Genomic DNA, 23,832 nt, shown 5'->3' with positions numbered 1-23,832 from the left:
CAGGGCATAATGTCAGGAAAAAAGTCTGAACATGTTCAGAACAAGTGAAATTTTTCTTTGAGTATTTTCAATGCTTGGTTTGCTGAATCCATGGATTTGGAATGTGTATATATGAAAGGCTGATTGTATTTGTCAAATAAAAAACATATCTCCCTACCATGCACCTACTACTGGTCCTCCTTCCTCCTCCTCCTCCTCCTCCTCCTCCTCCTCCTCCTCTTCCTCCTTTTTAGTGATGCTGGGGATTGAATCCAGGGAGTATTCTACCTCTGAGCTATACAATCCCGGGCCTATTTTGTTTTTTTATTTGGGAAGAGGACCTCACTAAGTTGCTGATGCTGTACTCAGATACGCAGTCCCCCTGTCTCAGCCTCCCAATACTGGGATTATAGGCCTGCACCCCCATGCCTAGCTCTGCCATGCTTCTTGATTATCCCAAACTGTTTTCCTTCCCTTCAGTCTCAGAGCATGAATACGACTTCCCTTCCTAGGCTGTCTGAAACACATGCTGCCCGGTTCCACGATGAGTTCACTTCCTTGGGGATGGTAGAAACTCTTCTGTATTTCACTGGCAGAATCTGACAAGTCCCCCTCCCCCGTATACCTTTTGATCTGCAGATGCAGCTTTCTAGCGTGGACATCTCTTCGGACCTCTTGATAAATTCATGCAGCAATGTCCAGCCCCCAAGGCTGGCTAACCCTCCTGCACTCAGCTTTCCTTCTGCCCCATGGCTTCTGAGACCCATCTTCTGCCATGGACTTGCTCTGGACTTGGCCACTTGCCCTTTCCACCGGCTGACCACTGGCTACAGAGGTTGAGAGTGCTGCAATTTTGTGATGTCAGGGGCTTTCTGCACCACCTGCCTATTCTGGCTTGAAATGGCCCAAACTAGCAGATAAGGGATGAAGTCCAAAAGAGAAGAACAGGACTGGCCATTTGGCAGGATTTCTTGGGCCCAAAGCCCATCTCGGGTCCACAGCAAATCTGCCTCAGCCCTCAGCACTCCTGCTCTGGAAACACTGACGTTTGGGGAGCATCATTTAACTGCCGCCATGGCATTTCTCACTTACCTGTGTGATCTGGGAGGAGCAAGTGGGAGCACTGTAGGCCATGCCAGCCATATTTTAAGCCTGTCATCTTTCCACTTCTTTCTATAATGTTTGTTCCCCACCTCAGTGTTCCCTACTAACCTTCTTCCTGATCCTCTCTCGTGACCAGTTGCAGAAAGTAAAGAAAAGCCATTGGCTCCAAAATGTCATCTGGAGAAACGACAACACACCTCAAGAATGCCTATGAGCCTGCCAAGGGGCTATCCCTGAGGGAGGAAGAGGAAGAGGAGGAGGACTACTGCACTCCCGGAGCCTTCGAGCTTGAGCGGCTCTTCTGGAAGGGCAGTCCCCAGTACACCCACGTCAACGAGGTCTGGCCCAGGCTCTACATTGGTGATGAGTAAGTGCGCAGGCCTGGCCTCAGCCTGGCCTCACCGGGAGAAGGTGGCCGCTCCTCTCCAGGTCACCCCATTTCTCTTTGAGCCTTGGGCTTTGGCTTTAATTTTCTCTCAGGACTGACATCTTCATTTTACAGACAACCCCAAAGAGGGACCTAAGCAAGATAAAGGTTTATTTCTCTCTTCCATGTAAGTTCAGAGGAAGGAGCTGGGGCTGGCAGGGTGACTACACGGTCACCAGAGACCCAGGCTCCTGTGCTCTGTTCCACCATCCTGAGGGCCTGGCTTCCTTCCTCAACATTGCTGCAGGGTTCCAGACTGCTGATACAGCTCTGGCTATCAACCAGACAGCAAATAAGTTGAGGGAAAGGAAACAAAAGGACTAGTTTTCTAAAGGAAAGTCCTACCTGAGACTTCCCCATACCCCTAGCTGCAAGGGAGGCTGGAAAACAGTCTCTCATTTTAGCTGGGTATAATAGCAGAACTATTAAAATTAATTCTCAGATTTTTGGCATAAGAGTACCCTAACCTATGTGTCCAGAAGGATAGTAAGCCTAAATTGAAATTGCCATCCCCTTTTCTAGTTTTTTCTAGCCATCATTCCCTTTCCACAAATAACTAAAAAATGCCTATTATAAATAATATTAGTAAGCCAGCCGTGGTGGTGCATGCTTGTAATCCCAGCATTTGTAAGGCTGACACAGGAGGATCACGGTTTGTGGACACTACTACTAATGAGGTCCTTTGCAACTCAGTGAAACCCTGTTTCAAAATAAAAAGTTAAAAATATGCCTGGGGTGTAGCTCGGAGGTAGAATGCTCCTGGGATCCAGCCCCAGTATCACACACATACAAAAAAAATAATAGTAGTCATAATAATGGCTATCATTTATGGTACACTATATGCTAGGTACTCTGCTAAGTATCCTGCATGCATGATCTCATTTTATCCTCATGATAAGCCAACAAAAGAGATTGTCTAATTATTCTCATAGCAAAGGTAAGTAAACTAAGGAACAGAGTAGTTTAGTAAGTACCCCAGCTCCTGCAGCTTGGTGGCAGAAGTACAGCTCTGTCCAACCCAGAAGCCTTGGTCATAAGTCCCATTCCAATTCCTCCATCCGTCCCTAGAACTTCAGCTCATGTTCCACTTCTCCGTGGAGCAGAAGGGGGAGGAACTCTCTGTGTGTGATACCAATAAAAATCTTGCTACTTAAAATTTAGAGGTAGCGCTGGGCGTGGTGGCGCACGCTTGTAATCCCTGCGCTTGGGAGGCGGAGACAGGAAGATCGCGCTGGTTCAGAGCCAGCCTCGCTGGCTTAAGAGACTCTGTTTCCACATTTAAAAAAATGTTAAAAAATAGGTCTGGGAGTGTAGCCCGTGGGAGTGTATACCGGAGGTAGAAGAGCTTCCAGGAACCCCAGTACCACCACCAAAAAAAAAAAAAAAAAAAAAAAAAAAAATTTAGAGGTAGCCAGGCACAGTGGTGCACATCTGTAATCCCAGTACTTGGGAGGTTGAAACAGGAGGATCACAGGTTCATGGCCAGCCTCAGCAACATAGTGAAAGCCTCAGCAACTTAGTGAGACACTGTTTCAAAATAAAAATGTAGCTGGGTGTGGTGGTACACGCTTGTAATCCCAGCATTTGGGAGGCTGAGACAGGAGGATGGAGGTTCGCAGACAGCCTCAGCTACATAGTGAGGCCCTTTGCAACTCAGTGAGACCCTGTTTCAAAATAAAGAATAAAATATAAGGCTGGGGGTATAGCTCGGAAGTAGAATGTTCCCTGGGCTTCATCCCCAGTACTGCAATCAATCAATCAATCAATCAATCAATCTAAATAAAAATAAAACAAGACTGGGGGTGTAGTTCAGAGGTAAAATGCCCCTGAGTTTAATACCCAGAACCCTCTCTCCCAAGAAAAAAAATTTAGAGGTAAATTGTCTAACCATGGGAATCGCCCAAGGGCAGCATAAATGTGAGAAGTTATAAAAATTACATGCCTTTTTACATAAAATTAAACTAAATAGGGGGTTATAAAAACAAATTTCATAATCTTTCTTTGTCCTCTCTTAATTCTACCACTAACCAGTGTTAATTTTACTTGCATACTTCTAGTTTATCTGCGCTACTGCAAACAAAAAGAAATTTATACACATATACACAATGTACAAGGGTTTCATTTCTTTTTTCTTTTTCTTTCTTCTTTTTTTCTTTCTTTCCTTTTCTTTTTTCTTTTTTCTTTTTTTTTTTTTTTTTTTTTTTTTTTTTGCGGTACTGAGGATTGAACTCAGGGGCTCTCTACCTCCGAGCTACACCCCAGACCTATATTTTATTCTTTATTTTGAAACCAGGTGTGACTAGGTTGCAAAAGGCCTCACTAAATAGCTGAGGCAATCCTTGAACCATGATCCTCCGGTCTCAGCCTCCCAAATGCTGGGATTACAAGCATGTGCCACCACACCTGACCCAAGGCTTTTCATTTCTTTTAAACAACAACAAAAATTTTGTGTGTATGATACTAGGGATTGAACATGGGGCCTTCTGCCTCTGAGCTACATCCCCAGGCCTTTTGAAATTTTTTGTTTTAAAATGGTCTTTCTAGGCTGCTGAGAGTCTTGCTAGATTGATCAGTCTGGTCTTAAGCCTGTGATCCTCTTGGCTCAGCCTCCCGAGTATTGGAATTACAGGCACACGCCACCATGCCGACCTTTTAAAATATTTTTTTTTTAAAGGAATAATATGCCGGGCGTGGTGGCGCACGCTTGTAATCCCTGTGCTTGGGAGGCAGAGACAGGAGGATCGCGCAGGTTCGAAGCCAGCCGCGTGCGCTGGCTTAGGAGACCCTGTTTCCAAAATAAAAATGCAAAAATAGGTCTGGGAGTGTAGCCCGGAGGTAGAAGGGCTTCCAGGAACCCCAGTACCACCAAAAAATAAAAATAAAATAAAATAAAATAAAAAGGAATCATACATACCCTTCTGCACTTTTCATATTCCATATATAGCTACACCTCAATTTACCTAATCATTTCCCAGTTGAGAATATTAGGAGATCTTATGAAGGGGATACAGGAACTCTCTACGCCATTTTTCCTTTTGAATTCAGTTTTATTGAGATATAATTCACGTACCATAAAGTTTATCCTTTTAAAATACACAATTCAGTGGTTTTATTATATGCACAGAGTTATGCAACCATCAGCACTATCTAATTCCAGGACACTTTTACCACCTCAAGAGGAAATCCAGAATCCATTAATGGTCGTTCCTCGTTCCCTACTTTCCTCAGCCCCCGGTAAACACCAATCTACTTTTGGTCTTATACATTTACCAATTCTGGAAATTTCATATAAATGGAATCGTGCGATAGGTAGCTTTTTTCTTTTCTTTCAGTACCAAGGATGAAACCCAGGGGCATTCTACCTCTGAGCGACACCCCCAGCCCTATTTTTTAAATTCTTTCTAATTTCAAAACAGGGTCGCACTGAGTTGCGAAGGGCCTCACATAGTAGCTGAGGCTGTCCGCGAACTGTGATCTTCCGTTCTCAGCCTCTCGAATGCTGAGATTACAAGCGTGCGCCACCACACCCAGCAATATGTAACTTTTTGTGATTAGCTTTCTTTCATTTTGCATACTGTCTTTAGTTGTAGCATATATCAGTAGTTTATTTCTTTTTATTGTTAATCTCTGTAATGTTTCGTAATGTTTATATAAGTCTAAAACTAGTTTTTTTTTTCTTTCAAAGGTGTACATAAGGTGTGGTATAGGTATTGCTCAGCATCAGGATGCTTGTCTGGTATCTCAAGGCCCTGGGTTCAATCCCCAGTACCACACACAGTAAGCATTCAGTAGTGCTTGATATGACTATGGGTATGAGACAGATCACAGAGGAAGTGGATTCTAAGCCTGGCTTTCGAAGACAGGTTGAGTTTCAAAGGAATTCCAGACACAGCAGGATGAGAAAAGCCACAGACGAACAGCTTGGTTTATCTGGGATACAGAGAATGACTGTGGTAGAAAGAACACCACAAGGTCTGGGATTAAGCCAAATTCTATCACTGTGTGGGCAGTGTGGATTAGCTGTGTTCATTAACAGGCCACCCCGACATCTCAGTGGCCCTCCACAACCAAGGCTCACTTCTCACTCATTTTGAAACGGGGGTGTTGAAATGGGGGTTCTTGTCCAGTGGATCTTGACAAATGAAGTCCAAGGATTAGCGAAGGGTATAGAAATAGGAAAGTTTATTTTAAGTCAGGGAAAGATAGAGGGCAAAGCAGCCCCCTCAAAGGGGGAATCCCAGAAAGAGAGTGACCTTGAAGCCCCTGGGGGCTTTTGAACCTTCCAGAGGTTTTCTGTTTTTTTATGACTGGTCATAATTGGGTTTGGGGGAACCAATGACTTTTGCACAATTGTGGTCCTTAATTTGAATGATTATCTGTGGGGTGTCCACCAGTCTCTCACCTCCTGCTCACCTCCAGCCTCACAGGAAGGGGATGCAGATGGCTTATGAAGGTTAGTGCTTCCTATCCCCAGGTCCTCTGCCCTGCCTCAGGCTTGCCGTCCACGCTGGGCCAAGTCTATGCTCCACACCCGCTGCAGCGCAGGCTGGTGGAGCTGCCCTAACCTAGACCATCTACGGAATACTTTACTTCCTTGTCCCAGAGAGAAATCAGAGACATGGTGGACCATAACCTGACCTAGAAGTGGCACACGCCATGTTTTCCCCCATTTCAGTGGACAAAGCAAGTCTAAGCCAAAGCCTCCCCCTAGCAAGGACAGAAGATAATCTAATGATAACACAACTTACCATGGCCGCCAGCGAGGCACAGTGGCTTGATGAGTTCAGCTCTCCCAATAGTACTGAAAAGCTTCAAAGAAATAAGGAATGTGGGAGCGTTTTATAGATTACAAAGTCACAGACGAATGCAAATGTTTTTGTTATTATTGTTACTTAGTGAAAAAAGAAATGCAGAAAGGCAGGTTGGGGCCAGCTGTGGCGGGCTGACTGCCGGGCAGGACTTCACTCAGAGGCCCCTGGGAGCTTCTGAGCAGAATGGACGTGGACCTTTCACAATGACCTTGCCTCTTTCGACCAAGAACATGTCACTGCCCGTTCGATTCAATCTAGCTCTGCCTAATCAAGGCCCAAAGCAAGCACCACCGTGCAGCCCAGGCAGGCTCTGTGTGCCCCCTGGGGAAGCAGCCCCAGCTGGCACGGCCTGGCACTGGCCCCTGATCTCAGCTCAGGGCTCTCTCCTGCGATAGCCACTTACGGAGGTTAGCGAGACTCCCAGAGGCTTGCTGAGAGCGAATTCCACGGCTTACACCATGCGGCGGCTCTGCCTGGCCTGTGAGAGCAAGGCCACCTGTGTTTCCTGCTCTCTTTTTGGTTGATGCCCAAAACAGCAACAAACTCAAAGCTGGTCCTCACACAGGAGGCCTTGGCTTTAATTGATATTTACACTGAGTTTTTCTTTTCCCCAAAAGCACCGAAGAAAGCTGAGTGCTGAGGCTCGAGAAGTAAAGGCGGCCCAGGCCCAGGGCTGAGGCGGGTTGTCCTGGGATAGCCAGGGCCCCATCTGTTCCTAGAGCCCAGGCCAGTGACTCCTGAGGCCCGGGGAGCCGCACTCTTCTCTAACATGACGCTCATTCTTTCTCCTCCTCTCTCACACCCTCTCTATGGAGAAAGGCAGACGGCTGAGCATGATGTCTGGGCCAAATATGGGTTCCTGGGTGGCCTTGGACAGGTCACTCAAGATCTCTGAGCTTCAGTTTCTTTACCTGTAAAGTGTGGATTCAACACGTTACCACATAGCATGTGTTTAGCCGGTGTACAGCACACTCATCAAGTAGGAAATATTATGGATAAGGTAGGTCCTAGAAACTTGACTCGCAGTGTGTGAGGAAAGTAGGGAGCAGCCACTGGGCTCTGCTACTGAGGGTCCTGTCCCAAGGGCAGCCTTGGGACGAAAACCCCACCCTGGACCGAATGTCTCCTGTAAGATCCTGTCATGAGCCCAGGGTAGAGCGGGTGAAGGTAAGAACAGCCTTCTCCTGCACCTCCTCCCGTCCACAGTGACCCGAGGCCCCGGGGTGCCACATCAGGGCCCTTTTGGGCCTTTGGGTTTGGGTGTGTGTGTGTGTGTGTGTGTGTGTGTGTGTGTGTGTTTTCCTGGGGATTGAACCCAGGGCATTCTACCCCTGAGCTCCACCCTCCACCCTTTTTGTTTTGAAACAGGGTCTCACTAAGTTGCTAAGGCTGGCCATGAACCTGCAATCCTCCTGTCTCAGCCTCCCACGTACTGGGATTACAGACGTGTGCCATCATGCCTGATGAGTCATGGAATTTCTGAAGCATTTTCTCAACCCCAGATCATCCCAATGGAATTCACCAAATGGGGTGCCTGAAATTTCCAATTCCCCACTGCTTGCCCCTCCCTGTGACCTCGTGAGAAGCTGCCAAAGACAGGAATCTGGTGGTCAGTAGAGGAGTAGGGCTTGGCCAACAGGGTGCCTACAGACAGTCCATGGAACACCTTGTTCAGGGGCTGCCCCCTCTCTACCCATTCTGGTAACTTGGGAGGGGTCTGACTCTGCCCAAGGGGGGGCTCTAGGCTCTGCTCGGAATGCAGCAAAATCTCTCAGGCATGACGCAGGGCAGAGTTCAAGTCCTCACCGCAGGTGGCCGCTAACTCTGAGTGGCCTTTGGCAAAACATTTTATTGTTCTGGGACTCTGTTTCTTTATTTGTTAAATAAAGGATGATTTCAAAGATCCCTTCCAGTTCTAAAATGAAGTTCTCTAAGAAATGTCCTGTTAAATAAATTAGGCTTTATTAAGTTCAAGCACATACTTGTTTTATTACTTTTAAGTAATTCAAATTAGATTCAAATTAGGTTAACCAAGTGTTGCCCTCCAGAGAGCCAGGGACTCAGAGATAAGAATAATTCATCACCTCTTATCAATCAGCAGTCCCTAAATGGGTGCTTCAAAAATGCTTGAGTATGCTTGAAAGCACTAAGTTTCCATAATTTAAATATTCTCGCTTTAATCTCACTCACATCTTTCATTTGCTTAGCAGAATCCCTTTTTCCTTTTTTTCCCCCCCTATAGTCAGCAGGAGAGGAAAAATCCAAGCTACCGTCAAAGTGATTGCAAATCCTTAGGCAGGCCGGCTCCAGTGATAAGGCTGGGCTGACACAGGATAATTGAGAAATCTCCCTTCCCTCTCCACGAGGCGGACACCCTGCGCGCCTCCGCCAGGGTGCTGCTAAGCTGGTCTACGGATTGGAGAGCGGAAGCCCTACGCAGCTCCCCCCTCTTTTTTTATTGAAACTAAAGTTGCCTCCAAGGTCTGGGTTTGGGGTCGTCAGCCGGCAGCTGCCCTCCCCACAGAGCCCGAGTTTCCTAAATTGTCTCCAGCCAGCTCCTCCACAGCCTAGATTTGCTCTCCAGGGCTCTCCCCTTCTGATGTTTTGCTCTCAACCAGGCCAGTAAGTAGCCTCAAACATCACCAGGGTCTGCAGTGGGGAGACTGGAAAGAGCGGTGGGGGCAAGTCGCTGGACTGAGAGAATGCCTTCCACTGGTGTGCCTGAGCAGCTACCTATGGCCCCTTCCCCCAAGAGGAACTGGAACTCCCCCAGCCTCTGGACCAAGAGGAACCAACACCTGACCTGCTTCTTTGAGGCGGGGCTAAGCCAATTCAGGATGCAGCAAAACCAGGCCAAGGATGGCAACGTAACGTGCTGGGTGTTACCTGAAGGAACGAGAAAACCCAGACTCAGCCCTCTACTGAGGCGGACTGAGGCACAACCGGGCACCGGCCCAGGCGAGGGGTCTGGGGAGATGCCCGAGGCCCCACCTGCCCGTGCTTCTCTTGTCCCTGGGCTGGATTGAGGTTCTCAGTCAAGGTGCCAAACAACATCAACAATTTCCTTGCAAAGATAGCCATGTTAGTCTAATCCTTAATACGTCATTTCAGACGCCAGGCCTCCGTGTGTATTCTCTCCTCCTCCCTCCATCCTTGGAGGGCTGGAGTTTGGAAGAGATTTCTAACAGGAGTTCAAAATCCCCAGGCCAGCACATGTCTTTGCAATAATCAGTCTTTCCTGAATACTAAGAAAATAACATCAATAAAGTCACAGTACCCATTTACATAGTAAATGAATATAGGACGTGTTCATTACCGAAAACGTACAGAGACAAAAAGAAGAAAATTAAAATTCCCTAATAGCCCACTACTCAGAGAAAACATATTTTGATGTACATTTTTCCACACCTTCCCCCCCCCTCTGAATTTATCTTTCTCTCTCTCCCTCCCCCCCTTTTTTAAAATGTGGTACTGGTGATGGAACCCAGGGGCATTCTACCTCTGAACTACATCCCCAGCCCTATTTTTTATTCTTTATTTTGAAACAGGGTCTCACTGAGTTGCAAAGGGCCTCACTAAGTAGCTGAGGCTGGCAGCAAACCCAGATCCTCCTGTTTCAGCCTCCCAAATGCTGGGATTACAAGTGTGTGCCACCATGCCCGGCTGAATTTATCTCTTAGCCTGTCAAAGAAGTGCAACTACTGCCTCATTCAGCTTCACAGTAAACTTGCAGGGATAGAACTGCCGGTATAATGGGTTCTGTTCAACAAGTATGGAAAGCTGGGGCCCCAGAGGGTCCGTTGTTTTGGCTCATGGGGCAGTTTAAGCTGCTGGCCCTGAGCAGCCTTGACATCCAGAGCGTCACTACCATTGTGTAACAAGACACTCAAGAACAGAAGCCAGTCAGCTTCACTTTCACAGTAGATGAATGAGCAGAGTGGAGGCTCGGAGGTTCCCACTTCTTTAAAGTCTCCTGGCAAGGAACGGGCACAGTCGCGCACAGCAAAGGACCTGTGACCTCCACAGTGTCACAGGCCACAGATAAAAAGGTGCTAGATTGCAGGCTATAGACCCTGGGTGTGGGCAGTCCTCACACACCAGGTGGGGAGAATCAGCCTGATCGTGAGGGGACTTTCTTCAAAGCCCAGTGCAAAATTCTGCGGCACAGAAGCAGCTCATTTTCTACCTGGAGGAAGCTGGCAGAAGGTTTGCACAGGTGTACATCTTCAGGGCTTGTGTCTCCTGCCCTCTCTACAAAGGCATACGCCTGGGAAAATGGGCTCGTGGCAAAGGCTGAGGGATTTCTGCTGGGAGATGACAAAGGATCTTAAAAAGTGGAACATCAAGAACCCCGATGGAGACTGAGTTTGCCGTTCTTCAGGGTGAGGTCGAAGAAGGCTTCCTGGGAGAAGCTCCAGGTGGTAAGCGGAGGCTGTGGGAAGGGCTCACCAAGGAAACTGAGCCCTGGGAGAAGGACCCCACCTCCTCAATCCCACAGTCTGGTGTCAGAATCCAGAGCTTAGCTTGTGGGAAGAAAGATGAGCTACAGACAACTGGGTCAAATCAGTGATGTGACAACTTTCTTCAAAAGTTAGCTGCAGAGCCAGCTGGGCGTAGTGGCTCACGCCTGTAATCCCAGTATTTGGGAGGCGGAGAAAGAAGGATTGCAGGTTTTGGGATAGCCTCAGCAATTTAGCTAGACCCTGTGTCAAAATTAAACATAAAAAGGGCTGGGATATAGCATGGACATAGAACACTCCTGGGTTCAATCCTTAGTACAAAAAGAAAAGAAAAAAAAAGGCTAATTATATAGTCTTTATCTTTAGTGGGTAGATGTGTGTGTGTGTGTGTGTGTGTGTGTGTGTGTGTGTGTTATGTTTTCCATACTCGTCACTGAGTATGTGTTATTTTTGAAATTAGAAGACATATTGTTTTAAAAAATGAATACATTGATTAGATCTTGAATTTTTCTTTAAAAGCCACACACAAAGGCCTCTTTCCCATCTAGACTCTTGAAGTATATTCCTGAGTCTGCTTCTTTTCTATGAAATCTTTTCTCCTTCAGCAGAAGCACGTGGGAGAGCCCAGGAAGGCCACAAGGCCTTTCTCTATACCCGTGACCTCAAAATGCCTCTGTGTTTCTTTTTGTGTATGCATGTGTGTTCTGGAGATTGGACCCAGGGGTGTTCTACTTCTGAGCTACACCCCCAGCCCTTTTCTTATTTATTTATTTATTTATTTATTTATTTATTTATTTATTTATGGTGGTACTGGGGTTGCTGGAAACCCGTCTACCTCTGGGCTACACTCCCAGACCTATTTTTTTTTTTTAATTTTTTTGGAAACAGGGTCTCTTAAGCCAGCGAGGCTAGCTTCGAACCTGCGCGATCCTCCTGTCTCCACCTCCCAAGTGCGGGGATTACAAGCGTGCGCCACCACGCCCGGCTCTCTTTTTTATTTTGAAACAGGGTCTCGGCCGGGTGTAGTGGTGCACGCCTGTAATTTCAGTACTTGGGAAGCTAAACCAGGAGGATCATAGGTTCAAGTCCAGCCTCAGCAACACAGTGAGATCCTCGGCAACCTAGTGAGACTGTTTCAAAACCAAACAAGGGATAGGGGTGTGGCTTGGAGGAAGAATGCCCCTGGGTTCAATCCTTAGTGCCACAGGAAAAAAGAAAGAAAGAAAGAAAGATGAAAGAAAAGAAAATAAACAAGATCTTGTGTCTTGGCTGAGAGTCTTGCTAAGTCTCTGAGACTGGTCTCAAACCTGAAATCCTCCTGTCTCAGTTGGCCTGGTACCTGCGATCCTTCTGTCTCAGCTCCCCAAATACTAGGATTACCGGCATGGCCCACGGGGCCCAGCTACCCCTGTGTTTCTTAGTTTCTTTCCCATAGAATGTGTCTGAACAGATAATGTATCTGGCCCTAAAATTTAAAAGGCAAAACAATACAGAACCCGATATCACCCTCCAGTGCATGCACTTGCAATAATTTCTGAGCTGGGCATTTACCCAGCTGGGGACTGGACACGGGGCGTCTGATCTAAAGGCAGTCTGTTTTATTTGCCAAGTCCCTTTTCTGTTGTAAGTGGTCTTCCAAGGCATCCACTGGGCTCTGAGTAAACCAAGCAGGGGAAGTCTTCAAAGTGGCGTGTGAGAACACTGTTTCATGCAGCCAGATACCCCTGAAAACTTACGGCAGGCCTCAGGCGCTAGCAGGCCTGCTGCACCGGACCTCACCTGCACTTTCCTCTTAGACACTGCCAACGCCTGCCCAGTGGGTGATACAGAGGTGTGATGCAGTGAATCTGGTTGCACACCTACCCTGATCCCTGTCCCCAGAAGCAGCAACATGCCAACTGTTGTTTATTCAAAGTGCCCTGTGAGTGTGTTAAAACCTAGCTGCTGAATCCCGAGGGAAAAGCCTTTCTGGTGGGTAGGAGCTTCCTGTCAAAGACAGTTAATCTTAATTTTTCCACTGAGCTCAACCTCAAAGGGAGGTTGATTGCTACTCAGCAAAGATGGACCGCATTAGCGGAGGCTTTAATTGAGCGCAGAGCTGTGTCCCAAAAGCCGAATGTTTGTTGTATACATACTTTGGGACAAGAAGAAAAATGAAAAGCAGACCTTTCCACGGAGAAATTGGAAGCAGAATGTGTCCCCAGTGAGGATGGCAGTGCTGAGGCCCAGCTGGGGGCTGCGTAGGGCTCCCCCACCCTGCACTGCAGTCCCATGGACTGCTCACAAACCTTTCTAAAGGCTCAAAGCCCAGGCATAGGCCTCTCTTTCAAAATATTAGATACCATGATGGTTCCTCTCATGGTGGTGGGGGGGGGCTCCAAGTCACCAGCAGTAGATGGTGATGCCCCGGTGAGGGGCCATGGCATATTTCTGGCGCAGGCTTCCTCTCGGCCCAGCTATTGATTGCTATTGGCATCCAATGTCATGTCTGTCCCACATCGTGTGTGTGTGTGTGTGTGTGTGTGTGTGTGTGTGTGTGTGACTTGGTATTAAACCCAGAGGCATTATACCTTCAAACTATACCCCCAGCCCAATTTTGCTTCTTATTTGGGAACAGGGTCTTGCTAGGTTGATGAGCATCTCCTACTTACTTGCTGAGGCTGTCCTCAAACCTGTGATCCTCCTGTCTCAGCCTCCCAAGAACTGGGATTACAACCGTGCACCACCATGCCCGACTGTCCACATCTTTTTACCAGAGGCCTCGAGATGAGCTAAACAACAACACTACTTGTGTCCTCTTACTGTGACAGTTCCTGGTGGCCTCCTCCTGAGCTGCAGGCTTGTCTCAGGACTAAGGAGGAAAATGTTTTCTTAAAGCCGGGTTCTACCACCCGCCTCAAAAACTGTCTAAAGCGCTCCTGACGCCCAATACAGACCCTGGCATCCAAGCAGGACCATAGAGGTACCAGTCTCTTCTCACACGCTAAGCTCCAGCAAGGCAGCGCCCCCCATCCCCTCATCCAGTCCTAGCCCAGCAAGGCCTGACTTGACAACACCCTAGTCTAAGTCTCCTTCCTCTTTTGCCTACATAATTGCAGTAGCCTCCAACAGAGATCATCTTGCTTCTGGTTTTTGTCCCTCTCCACACATCAGCCAGACTAATCTTTTATTTATTTTTTCATTATTAGTATTATTTGGCACTGGGTATTGAACCCAAGGGCATTCTATCAAGCTTCACCTCCCTAGCCCTTTCATTTATTTATTTATTTATTTATGTATTTTTGTGGTGCTGGGGATGGAACCCAGGGGCATTCTACCTCCAAGCTACACTCTCAACCCTAACTTTATTTTTTATTTTGAAACAGGGTCTTGCGGAGTTGCAAAGGGCCTCACTAAGTAACTGAGGCTGTCCGCGAACCGCAATCCTCCTGTCTCAGCCTCCCGAATGCTGGGATTATAAGCGTGAGCCTTCATGCCTGGCCAAACTAATCTTTTAAAAAGTAAACAATGAGCCAAGCATGGTGGTGCACATCTGTAATCTCAATACTTGAAAGGCTGGGACAGGAGGATGGCAGGTTCGAGACCAGCCTCAGCAACTTAGTGAGACCCTCAACAACTTACCAAGACCCTGTTTCAGAATAAAGCATAAAACTGGGCTGAGGGGATAGCTCAGAGGTAGAATGCCCCTTCGTTCAAGCCCCAGTAACACACACACACACACACACACACACACACACACACATGCACACACCCCTGGGGACTCATGGTAGAGCTCAGAGGTAGCTTCCTGCTGTTGGAGATCTTGTTTATGCGTTTAGAATCTCAGCTTGCCAAGGGCCTTGGCCAACCTGCTCCCTTCCGTATGTTCAGCGCCCAGGTTGGTGCCTGAACACGACAGGTTTTAAGTCATTCCTGGGGCATCAGTGACTGACCATGAAGCAGCAGGCATTCCTGACAGCCTTCGTTATCTCAGCCCCCGCCTGCCTGCCCTCCCTCCTGCCACCACCAAGTGCTGACCTTGTCACAGGACACGCCCAAAAGCCCCTCTCCCAAAGCCCCCAGCCCCCCACCACCCCATTCCCTCCATGGCCTATGGTGCTTCCTTTTGTCCCCATGTCCAAGCCGCCTACCTCGACACAGCCGCGCTCTTTGTTCCTGGACATTCTTGCCCTAAGAGATAAGATAGAGCCTGGGAAATAACTTCTCTGGAGCTTCAGGACCCTCCCCAAAGTCAATTCCAACAGCAGACTGTTCAAACATCTCTTTCTTTCTCAGAACGCTGCCCTGCCCAGCGAGGCGCAGGCTCGTCACCGCACCTGCCTCGCAGGTACACGGTGTCCACCGACCATGGACATCGGTTCAAGCATCTTGGCCAGTTCCAACCAAATCCCCTCACAGAAAGCTCAGCCTACAGCCATGCTTTCTAGACCCATCCTCCAAACGCTGCAAACATACAGAGGGTTTGGAGGAGAGGCCCACTTTATTTATTTTTGGTACTGGTGATTGACCCAGGGACAATTCTACCTTCAGGCTACATCCCTTTTTTATTTATTTTATTTTACTTCATTTTTTGTGGTACTGGGGATGGAACCCAGGGGCATTGTACCTCTGAGCCACACCCCCAGCCCTACTTTTTTATTCTTTATTTTGAAACCAGGTCTCACTGAATTGCAAAGGGCCTCACTAAGTAGCTGAGGCTGTCTGCGAACCACGATCCTCCAGTCTCAGCCTCCCGAATGCCAGGATTACAAGCGTGCACTACCATGCCTGGCTCAACCTTTTTATTTTGAAATACAGTCTCACTAGATTGCTGAGAGCCTTACTGAGTGGCTGAGGCTGTCCTTGAACTTGTGATCCTCTTGTTTCAGTCTCCCAAGTACTGGATTCCAGGGGTGCACCCCCATGCCTGTATGGGAGACCCACGTTACAGGGTCTTCCAGGGGTTTCTGACCAGTTCACTCCCCACCCCCCACCCCCCGGCCTCTCATTTAGCAGTGGCTGAGCCACAAAGCCGAAATGACCGAATAGCAGTGGCGGCCTAGGAGCCTGTCAGAGTGGGGCTCTGGGGCTTCATTTTGATCGCCTCATTTGGGGAACCAGAGTAACACACAGCAGGGAGTCACGGACAACTGCTTCAAGGTCCCTACCCTACCTCATCAGAACCAGGAGCCCGCAGCTGACGCATGTGTCTCTCTCGTGCCCAGGGCGACTGCGCTGGACCGCTACGGGCTGCAGAAGGCCGGCTTCACACACGTGCTGAATGCAGCGCACGGCCGCTGGAACGTGGACACCGGGCCTAACTACTACCAGGACATGGCCATCAAGTACCACGGCGTGGAGGCTGACGACGTGCCTACCTTTGACCTCAGCATCTTCTTCTACTCCGCCGCCGCCTTCATCGATGTGGCGCTCCGTGATGATCGCAGTAAGAGGCGGGTCCTCCGCCCTCCCCCTGAGATCAGAGCCTCCCCTCTGGCTCCCGGCCCTAAACTCCACTAGCCAGCTGACAACTTGAGCTGTATTTAAGAATCTGAGTTCCACACCCATGATGTCCAAGTTTCTCAATGTTAATTGTCCATCTTTGAAATACTAGTGCCTGTCTTTGTGCTCAAAATATATCTTTGGCTGTCCTGGTTCAGGAAAGGCCACAGGGCTCTTTTGGAGAGAAGGGCACAGCTGGAGTAAGCGCGGGAAGGCAGTCGGCAGTCTCCCCTGCAGGATGACTCACCAGCACGTCTCTCCAAGGCCAGAGGGACTTCAGCTCCCTGATCTGTCGCCTGGCTTCAGCCACATGTGCCACACCCCTTTGTGGGACCATCACATAGTCCCGGGCATCCAGTTACTCAAAGCCTTTCTTGCCACAAGAAGTTCAGATCACGAGGTTCACGACTGACCCACTGACCTCCTTCAGGAACTTGCAGCCTAGGCCTCGGCCTAGGCCAGTTCTTCTGGACAATTCCATGGTGGCCCTGGCCCCACTGCTAGCCAAAGCCACTAACAATTTATCATTATCAGGGTTTGGAAAATGGTGTCACAATGAAAAAAAAAAAAAAAAAAAAAAAAAAAGATGGTCCCAAAGTGCTTGCGTAAGAGGAGGTGTCGATTCTGAGTCACCCTTTTACGAGTCTATTTATGGACCATCTTTTATGTTCTGTACATTCTGGGTTTCAAGACAGGATCAGATGGACTCTGACTCATCACCATGAGATAAAGCGCACCACATAGCATTTGAAGTTAACCAAAAACATATTTGACATAAAAAACCCAAAGCCTACAATAATCCCATCCTTCAGTTTCTGTTTAATGTGCTCACTCCCTGTTCCTGTGTCCTGGAACTCCCCCATAATGAAAGAGGGCTGACAGGCTTTGGAGAAGACAGGGTTGGGTCAAATTCCCGCTGCGAAGCTTCCTAACAGTGGGATTTCTCTGAGGCGCGGTGTCTCCATCTGGTGATGAAAATATTTACCTCGGATCATCAGTAACACACATATAAGCGCTTGGCGGAGGACCTGGCGCGCAGCAGGCCCTCGGATGCATTTGATAAAGACAGGTCGTGTACTGTGAAGCATGTAACGCCAGCATGCACGCATCAGCATCAGCAAGTTTCCAAGCTTAAAAGGAAAAAAGACATTCCAACTTTGAACTTGTGTGAGAGACTCACATGAAAGCTTGTTTTAGGTTCCTGGCACACCATTTGAAAGGCTGTCCCCGCTTTGTAAAATATAAGACTTTATAAAGGCTGCCCCCGCTTTGTAAAATATAAAATATAAAGTTTTATATTTTAGTTTTTTTCAAACTAAAATACAAAATTTTTTAGGGCCTCACTAAGTTGCTGAGACTGGCCTCAACCTGCGATTCCCCTGTGTTAGCCTCCCAAGTACTGGAATTAGAGGTGTACACACCAACGCCTGGCCCTGAAGTCCCTTAAAATGCTGCAAAGGGTAACCAGAAGCAAGCCAGTGGCCATCAGCTCATCACCTCTGTCCTGAGTGGGTAGATTAACAAAGCAAAATGCTTGTCAGCTCAGTGACAGCCCTGCCAGAGACTCCAGAGAAAGGGATGATGGGCCATGTCAGCCACATGCGCCCTGGACAGCCTGGCGTGTCTAGTCATGCACCGGAAAGCCAAGGGACACTTCTGTGGCATTTCAGAGCCAGCCCCATCGTAGGTTTCTTATTATACTCCTGATGTAAGAGGTGCTGATGGACGGTCTGGGCGAAGGCAGGCCTCTTTCCTGCCTCTCGCCTTTGCCAGGCTAGTTTCAACCCAGGACACACTGTCCCCTGCCCCTCGCCATGGGGCCAGTCCACTCTTATTTTCCATTTTGCAGCACTGGGCATTGACCCCAGTGCCTTTCACACACTGCATGTCCACTCATTTTGAAAAGCCTTCCTTATGGTGCTGTGGAGATATGCTCAGTCATCCTCAGCGCCTGGGGCCTACTCCTACCTCTACCCTGTGCTGATCTGACCATCACAAAGAACTCCCCAGGAAGCCTCAGTGATGCCAGGTGTGAGCCAGGCCTGGTGGCACACGCTTGTAATCCCAGCATTTGGGAGGCTGAGATAGCTGGCTTTGAGGCCAGCTACTAGTGAGGCCCTTTGCAACTCACTGAGACCTGCTTCAAAATAAAGAATAAAAAATAGGGCTGGGGTGTAGCTTGGAGATAGAATGCTTCTGGGTTCCATCCCCAGGACCGCTTAAAAAAAATGAAAAGTAAAAAAGAAAAAGCCAGGTGTGGTGGAGCATGCATGTAATTCCCATTCTTGAGAGGCTGAGACAGAAAGGTCATAGGTTTGAGAGCAGCCTGGGCAACTCAGCGAGACCCTGCCACAAAAGGGGGATATTAGCTCAACGAGAGAACACCCTAGGCTCAATCCCCAGTACCACGATCCCCCTCAAAGAAAGAATAGAAGAGAAAGGAAGAGAAAACATCAGCATACCCCACATGCAGCAAAGGGGCGCTGTTCTGAGGATGCTGTCTGGTCCACGGATGACAGCACCGCAGAGCGCAGGCTCCGGCCGCCACCTGGGTCTGCCCTTCCTCGCTGTGCGACTTGGACAAGTTGCTTCTCTGCGCTGCAGCTACCTCATCTGTAAAGTGGAGATAATAATTCCATTGATGTTGTTGGTGCTTGTGAGAATAGACTGTGACAAATTGCTTAGAAGAGTATGCTGGTGGGGGAGCCTACCTTTGAGTCTGTTTTGAATTTCGTACTTCTTGGAGTTGTAACTGAAAGGTTCTAGACAATGCCAGCCTGGCTGCTGCTGCCTTCACCAAGGTCCCGCTGCGGCTGGCAGCTAGCACACAGTCTCCCGCCTCTCCACGCAGTCTGCTGGGAGGCCACCTTCCCAGCCGCTGGGCCGGCTCCCAAAACCTCCCCATGTGGGGACAGGCCTGTGGTGGGGACAGTGGAGGCCCAACTGGCTTCCAGAGAACAGCAGGCTCTGTGCCCGGGGGGGGGGGGGGGGGCGGACGAGCTCCCATCAACCCCTGTGGTCTGGAAAACCAGATTCAGCTCCTGCAGGGCTGGGTGTCCCCCTCTCTCTTCCCTCCCCTGTCTTCCTCCTTCCTTCCCCTCCCATTTAGACTTCAGGCTCCTAAAAGGCTTAATGAACTACAGCTTTTGTCTGCTTTGAGTATTTAGTCATGACAGAAAGAATTACCCTTTTTTCCAGGAGAGGAAGAAATGCTTTAGTTATCAGCGGAGCTGGCGGGGGGAGGAGGTCCAGGCAGCCTCTAGAATCCCCTGGGAATTAGGATGCCAGAGGGAGACTTTATGGGCCCTGTGCTCCACACTGCAGGGGCGCAGCCTGCAAAGCCCAGCCCAACACAGGAATAAAGAGGGGGCCCTTCCTGCCTCTTTCTGAATAGGGAAGGGCCAGGGACACTGCTGGGAGCTGGCCATGTGGAGGTGCAGGCCAGCCTGTGCGGTGCTGCCTGTAGGTGTCAGGCGCTGCCGGCAGGAGGCTGGGGGCAGGCAGAGAAGGTGCCAGGTGCTCAGGGCCTCTTGGATTCCTCCTGCCACCTGGCTGCTCACCATCACCACTGTCTTGAGCATGTGGAAGGTAAGGCGGTGGTGCGAAAGGGACATGCAGAGCCATGTTCATGCAGAAACTGTGCCCGTAGCCTGCTGAGCTCCATAAACCCATCCAAGCCAGGTGTGGTGGCACACACCTTGGGAGGCTGAGGCAGGAGGGTCGCAGGTTGGAGGACAGCCTCAGCAAGTAGTGAGACTCTTGTCAACCTAGCAAGACTGTTTCAAAATAAAAATAAAAGAGGGCTGGGGGTAGAGTGTTCCTGGGTTCAGTCCTCAATACACAAAACAAACCCAGCAGCGTCTTCCTGGCCATCTCTCCGGGCTCAGGCCTGGGACTCAGGAACAGGGCAACACTGGGTCTCACAGCTAGTTCAACGCCAGCAGAGGGTCCCAGGGAGATAGGAGGGTGTCCCCGGGAGGCTGGGGGGTGGCAGTAGCGGGAGCGTCAGACTCATTGCTTTACCTGCGTGTAGAGCACAGTAGCTAGTGGCTGGCACATAGCAGGGCCTCAAAGCATGTTGCATTGAGCTATTTCTAGTGTGCACCGGCTCCCTGGGGCCCTCTGGCAAGGCTTTCACCTGAGCTTGTTTATCATCTGTAGAGCCAAGGGATGGTGGCCAAGCCTGAGGGATCAAAGGTGAAAGGAGAGTGCGCGGGCCTAGAGGTGAGCTCTAGCGCCACCAGTTGGAGGCCGGCTGGAGGAGCTGCTTCCTGCAGCCCCGCCTCTCTGCTGGCCTGGCCCCGACATTTCAGCAGTAGCCAAAGAGCTTTTTCTTCCGGACCTCTAGTTCTCAGACTTTGTGGATTCAGAACCCTTTAACACAATTAAAAGTCAGTGAAATGCATGCTTGTAACCCCTGTGCTTGGGAGGCTGAGACAGGAGGATCTCACAGGTTCGAAGCCAGCCTCAGCTACTTAGTGAGGCTCTCAGCACAACTTAGTGAGACCCTGTTTCTAAATAAAATACAAAATAGGTCTGGGAGTATAGCCCGGAGGTAGAAAGCCCCTGGGTTCCACCCCCAGCACCCCCCCAAAAAAAAAAAAAGTTAGTGAAGCCGGGCGTGGTGGCGCACACTTATAATCTCAGCATTCAGGAGGCAGAGACCAGAGGATCGCGGTTCATGGACAGCCTCAGCTATTTAGCAAGGTCCTTTGCAACTCAGTGAGCCCCTGTTTTCAAAAAATAAAAAGACTAAAATATAGGGCTGGGGGTGTAGCTTGGGGGTAGAATGCCCCTGGGTTCCATCTCTAGTACTGAAAAAAAAAAGAGCTGGAGGTGCACCTCAGACATAGAATGCCTCTGAGTTAAATCCTCAGTACTACCAAAAAAGAAAAAAAAATTAAAGTTAATGAAGATGACCTCAAAGATTTTTTGTTGCCGCTCATGGTGGCACACACCTGTAATCCCAGTACTTGGGGGGGCTGAGACAGGAGGAGCACAGGTTCGGGGCCTGCCTCAGCGACTTAGTGAGGCTCTGTTTTAAACTAAAAAATAAAATGGGACTGGGGATATAGCTCAGAGGTAGAATGCCGAAAGAAAGAAAAACTGAAAAAAAAAACTAAGATAATTAAAAATAATGCTGGGATTATAAGCGTGCGCCACCACACCCGGCTTTGACCATGTGATTTTTACTGACTTGGTTATGCTCACTGCTGATGTGATTTTGCTTTCCCACTTGACAGTAGAGGAAACTGAGGTTCCAGAGGCTGAGGGACTGTCAACCAGCTGCCAGTGAGTTAGTAGCAGAACCCAGTCTGGAACCCAGGTCTACAAGAGATTCCTGCAGCTCCCTGCCACGTGGATGCTCAGAGCCTCCACGGCAAGCAGAGCGTGCCCTCTGCCGGGCTGCACAAAGGGCCTCTGGGTCTGGGCAGCTCTCTCCTTATCTAGCTCTCTCTCCTCTCAATCTAGCAGCACCGCATCTGTTGCAAAAAGCACGCAGTCTCCCCACTCCAGCTGTAGCTCATGCGTGGGATGGTCATCCTAGGGTGTCAGTTGCTTTTAGAGCATTACTACACAGGAAGTCTATGAAGCCGTAAGAAAGAATCAGGAGAACACTTCCTATTCTGATCTGTACAGATCTCCAAGGTATATTGTAAATGGAAGAAGCAAGGTATAGAAAAGCATGTAAACCTTGCTACCACTGGGGCAAAGAAAGAAGGAAAAGGCAAATGCGTTCAGCAATGCGTGTGCAGAGTCCCTGTAGGGAGGAAACACTGGTAGCACCTGTTGTTCCTGGGCGCTGAGGCGCTGGAGCTTTTGCAGTGGGCATCCTTTAGTACCTTTTGGAATCTTAGCAACTGCTCTGTTTAACATAAATAAATAAGCATTAGCATTAACCCCCCCCCCCCGTCATCTGTCCAGTGCACTGATTTAGGAGTTCTCACGTAGAGCTACTTTGACAAGGGAAGAGAGAGCACTGATTGATTTCTTCATAGCTTCCCCTTCCTCGCTGAGGCAAAAGTAAAAAACTTACTGAGCCTCCGTGTATGAACCGCACCGTGTAACAATCACCTTTACAATGTCGCTGTGAAGGAGATAATGATAGTGTCCCCACCTTGCAGAGGGGGCCAGGGCCTGGTCCCTTTCCTGCCTGCCCGCCTCTCAGTGTCGGTTTTCTTCTCCCTACTCCATCTGCAGATAAGATCCTGGTTCACTGTGCCATGGGCCGCAGCCGGTCGGCCACCCTGGTCCTCGCCTACCTGATGATCCACAGGAGCATGACCCTGGTGGACGCCGTCCAACAAGTGGCCAAGAACCGCTGCGTCTTACCCAACCGGGGCTTCCTGAAGCAGCTTCGAGAACTGGACAAGCAGCTGGTGAAGCAGAGGCGACAGGCCCAGCAGGGCGACAACCAGGAGGGGTCAGAGAGCGCTCCGCATGGGCTGGACACAGATGCTTCAGGAGAGGGGAGGGCTGCAAATGGCACTGGCCTGTGACTTTGCTTGGTCACAGAGGGCAGTGAAACCAAAACTTGACCTCTTCCAGTCTTATTCCGGTGTGCGCTGGGTGCAGGGGGTCGAGAGCCGCCTCCTGGCAGAGCCCCCAGGGCCTCACGGTGCCAGGCAGAACAGTTGCGTCTAGCGAGCACGCTGCTCTGTATGGCCTCTCTGTCTCTTGCTCTCCTACTATTGAAGATTGAGCCCAGGGGCATTTTACTTCTGAGCTATACCTCCAGCCCTTTTTTTATTTTGAAACAGGGTCTTGCTAGATTGCCAAGAGTCTCACTAAATTATCCTTGGATCTGCGATCCTCCTGTCTCAGCCTCCCTAGTACATACAGGGACTACAAGCGTGCACCACTATGCCTAGCTCTTTCTTTTTAAAGATAGAAGTAGAAGGGGATTTAAAAAATGTGTGAGCATTGTGTTGTGGTGAAATGTTTGGCTTTGTCTAAAAGGAAGCTCACATTCTTATAAGAATAATTTTAAAATACCAATGGATTTTCTAACCACAGAAAAGTGTGTGGGGCAGCTGTGTTACAGGAGACCTTCCACAGTTTATTAAAGAGCTGCTGGGCACCCCATGTCTTTGTACCCATAAATCTCTGGGCTGGGGTCGCCGTGCTAGAGATTCATGGGTGTACAAAGCACACCTGGTAGGGCTGGGGAGGGAGATCCTGAGCTCGGCTTCCTACCTCCCCCCAGGGAGCCAGGGCTGCCACTACCCAGGCAAATTCGATGAATTGTAGTCAATTTGGACAAGAAGAGTTTGATTGGGTGGCATTGGTGGGAGAGGGAGGAGACAGCAGCAAACCCGGGCTCAAGGGGCACCTTACCGTCATGCTGCACTCCGTTTCCAGGCATTCCAGGAGGTGCTTGCCAATGTGTTTGTCATGGAGAGGGAGGAAGCTCCGGTGTGAGTGAAGGTGCAGGTTCATGTCCCTTAGGGGTAAGCTGGTCGCTGTGGGCTTTTCACCCTTGAGAAAATAGTAGCAGCAGCCGGGCGTGGTGGCGCACACTTGTAATCCCAACATTTGGGAGGCTGAGAAAGGAGGATCGCGGTTTGTG

The 23,832-nt window shown here is 49.2% G+C and overlaps 1 protein-coding gene across 1 annotated transcript; it reads left to right on the top strand.

Annotated features, from left to right (window-relative positions):
• Positions 1-1,220: 1,220 nt before the first annotated feature.
• DUSP29 (dual specificity phosphatase 29) lies at positions 1,221-22,762 on the top strand (the record flags this gene model as incomplete). The annotated part of the gene is made up of 3 exons (XM_080694781.1): positions 1,221-1,450; positions 15,986-16,206; positions 22,464-22,762. Exons 1-3 carry the CDS (start codon positions 1,254-1,256, stop codon positions 22,760-22,762), a joined length of 717 nt encoding a protein of 238 aa, XP_080550907.1. The 5' UTR covers positions 1,221-1,253.
• Positions 22,763-23,832: the final 1,070 nt, after the last annotated feature.

The sequence above is a fragment of the Muscardinus avellanarius genome, assembly GCF_963383645.1.
Source record: "Muscardinus avellanarius genome assembly, chromosome: 4".
Lineage (NCBI taxonomy): Eukaryota > Metazoa > Chordata > Mammalia > Rodentia > Gliridae > Muscardinus > Muscardinus avellanarius.
This window is presented reverse-complemented; position numbering and strand designations above follow the sequence as displayed.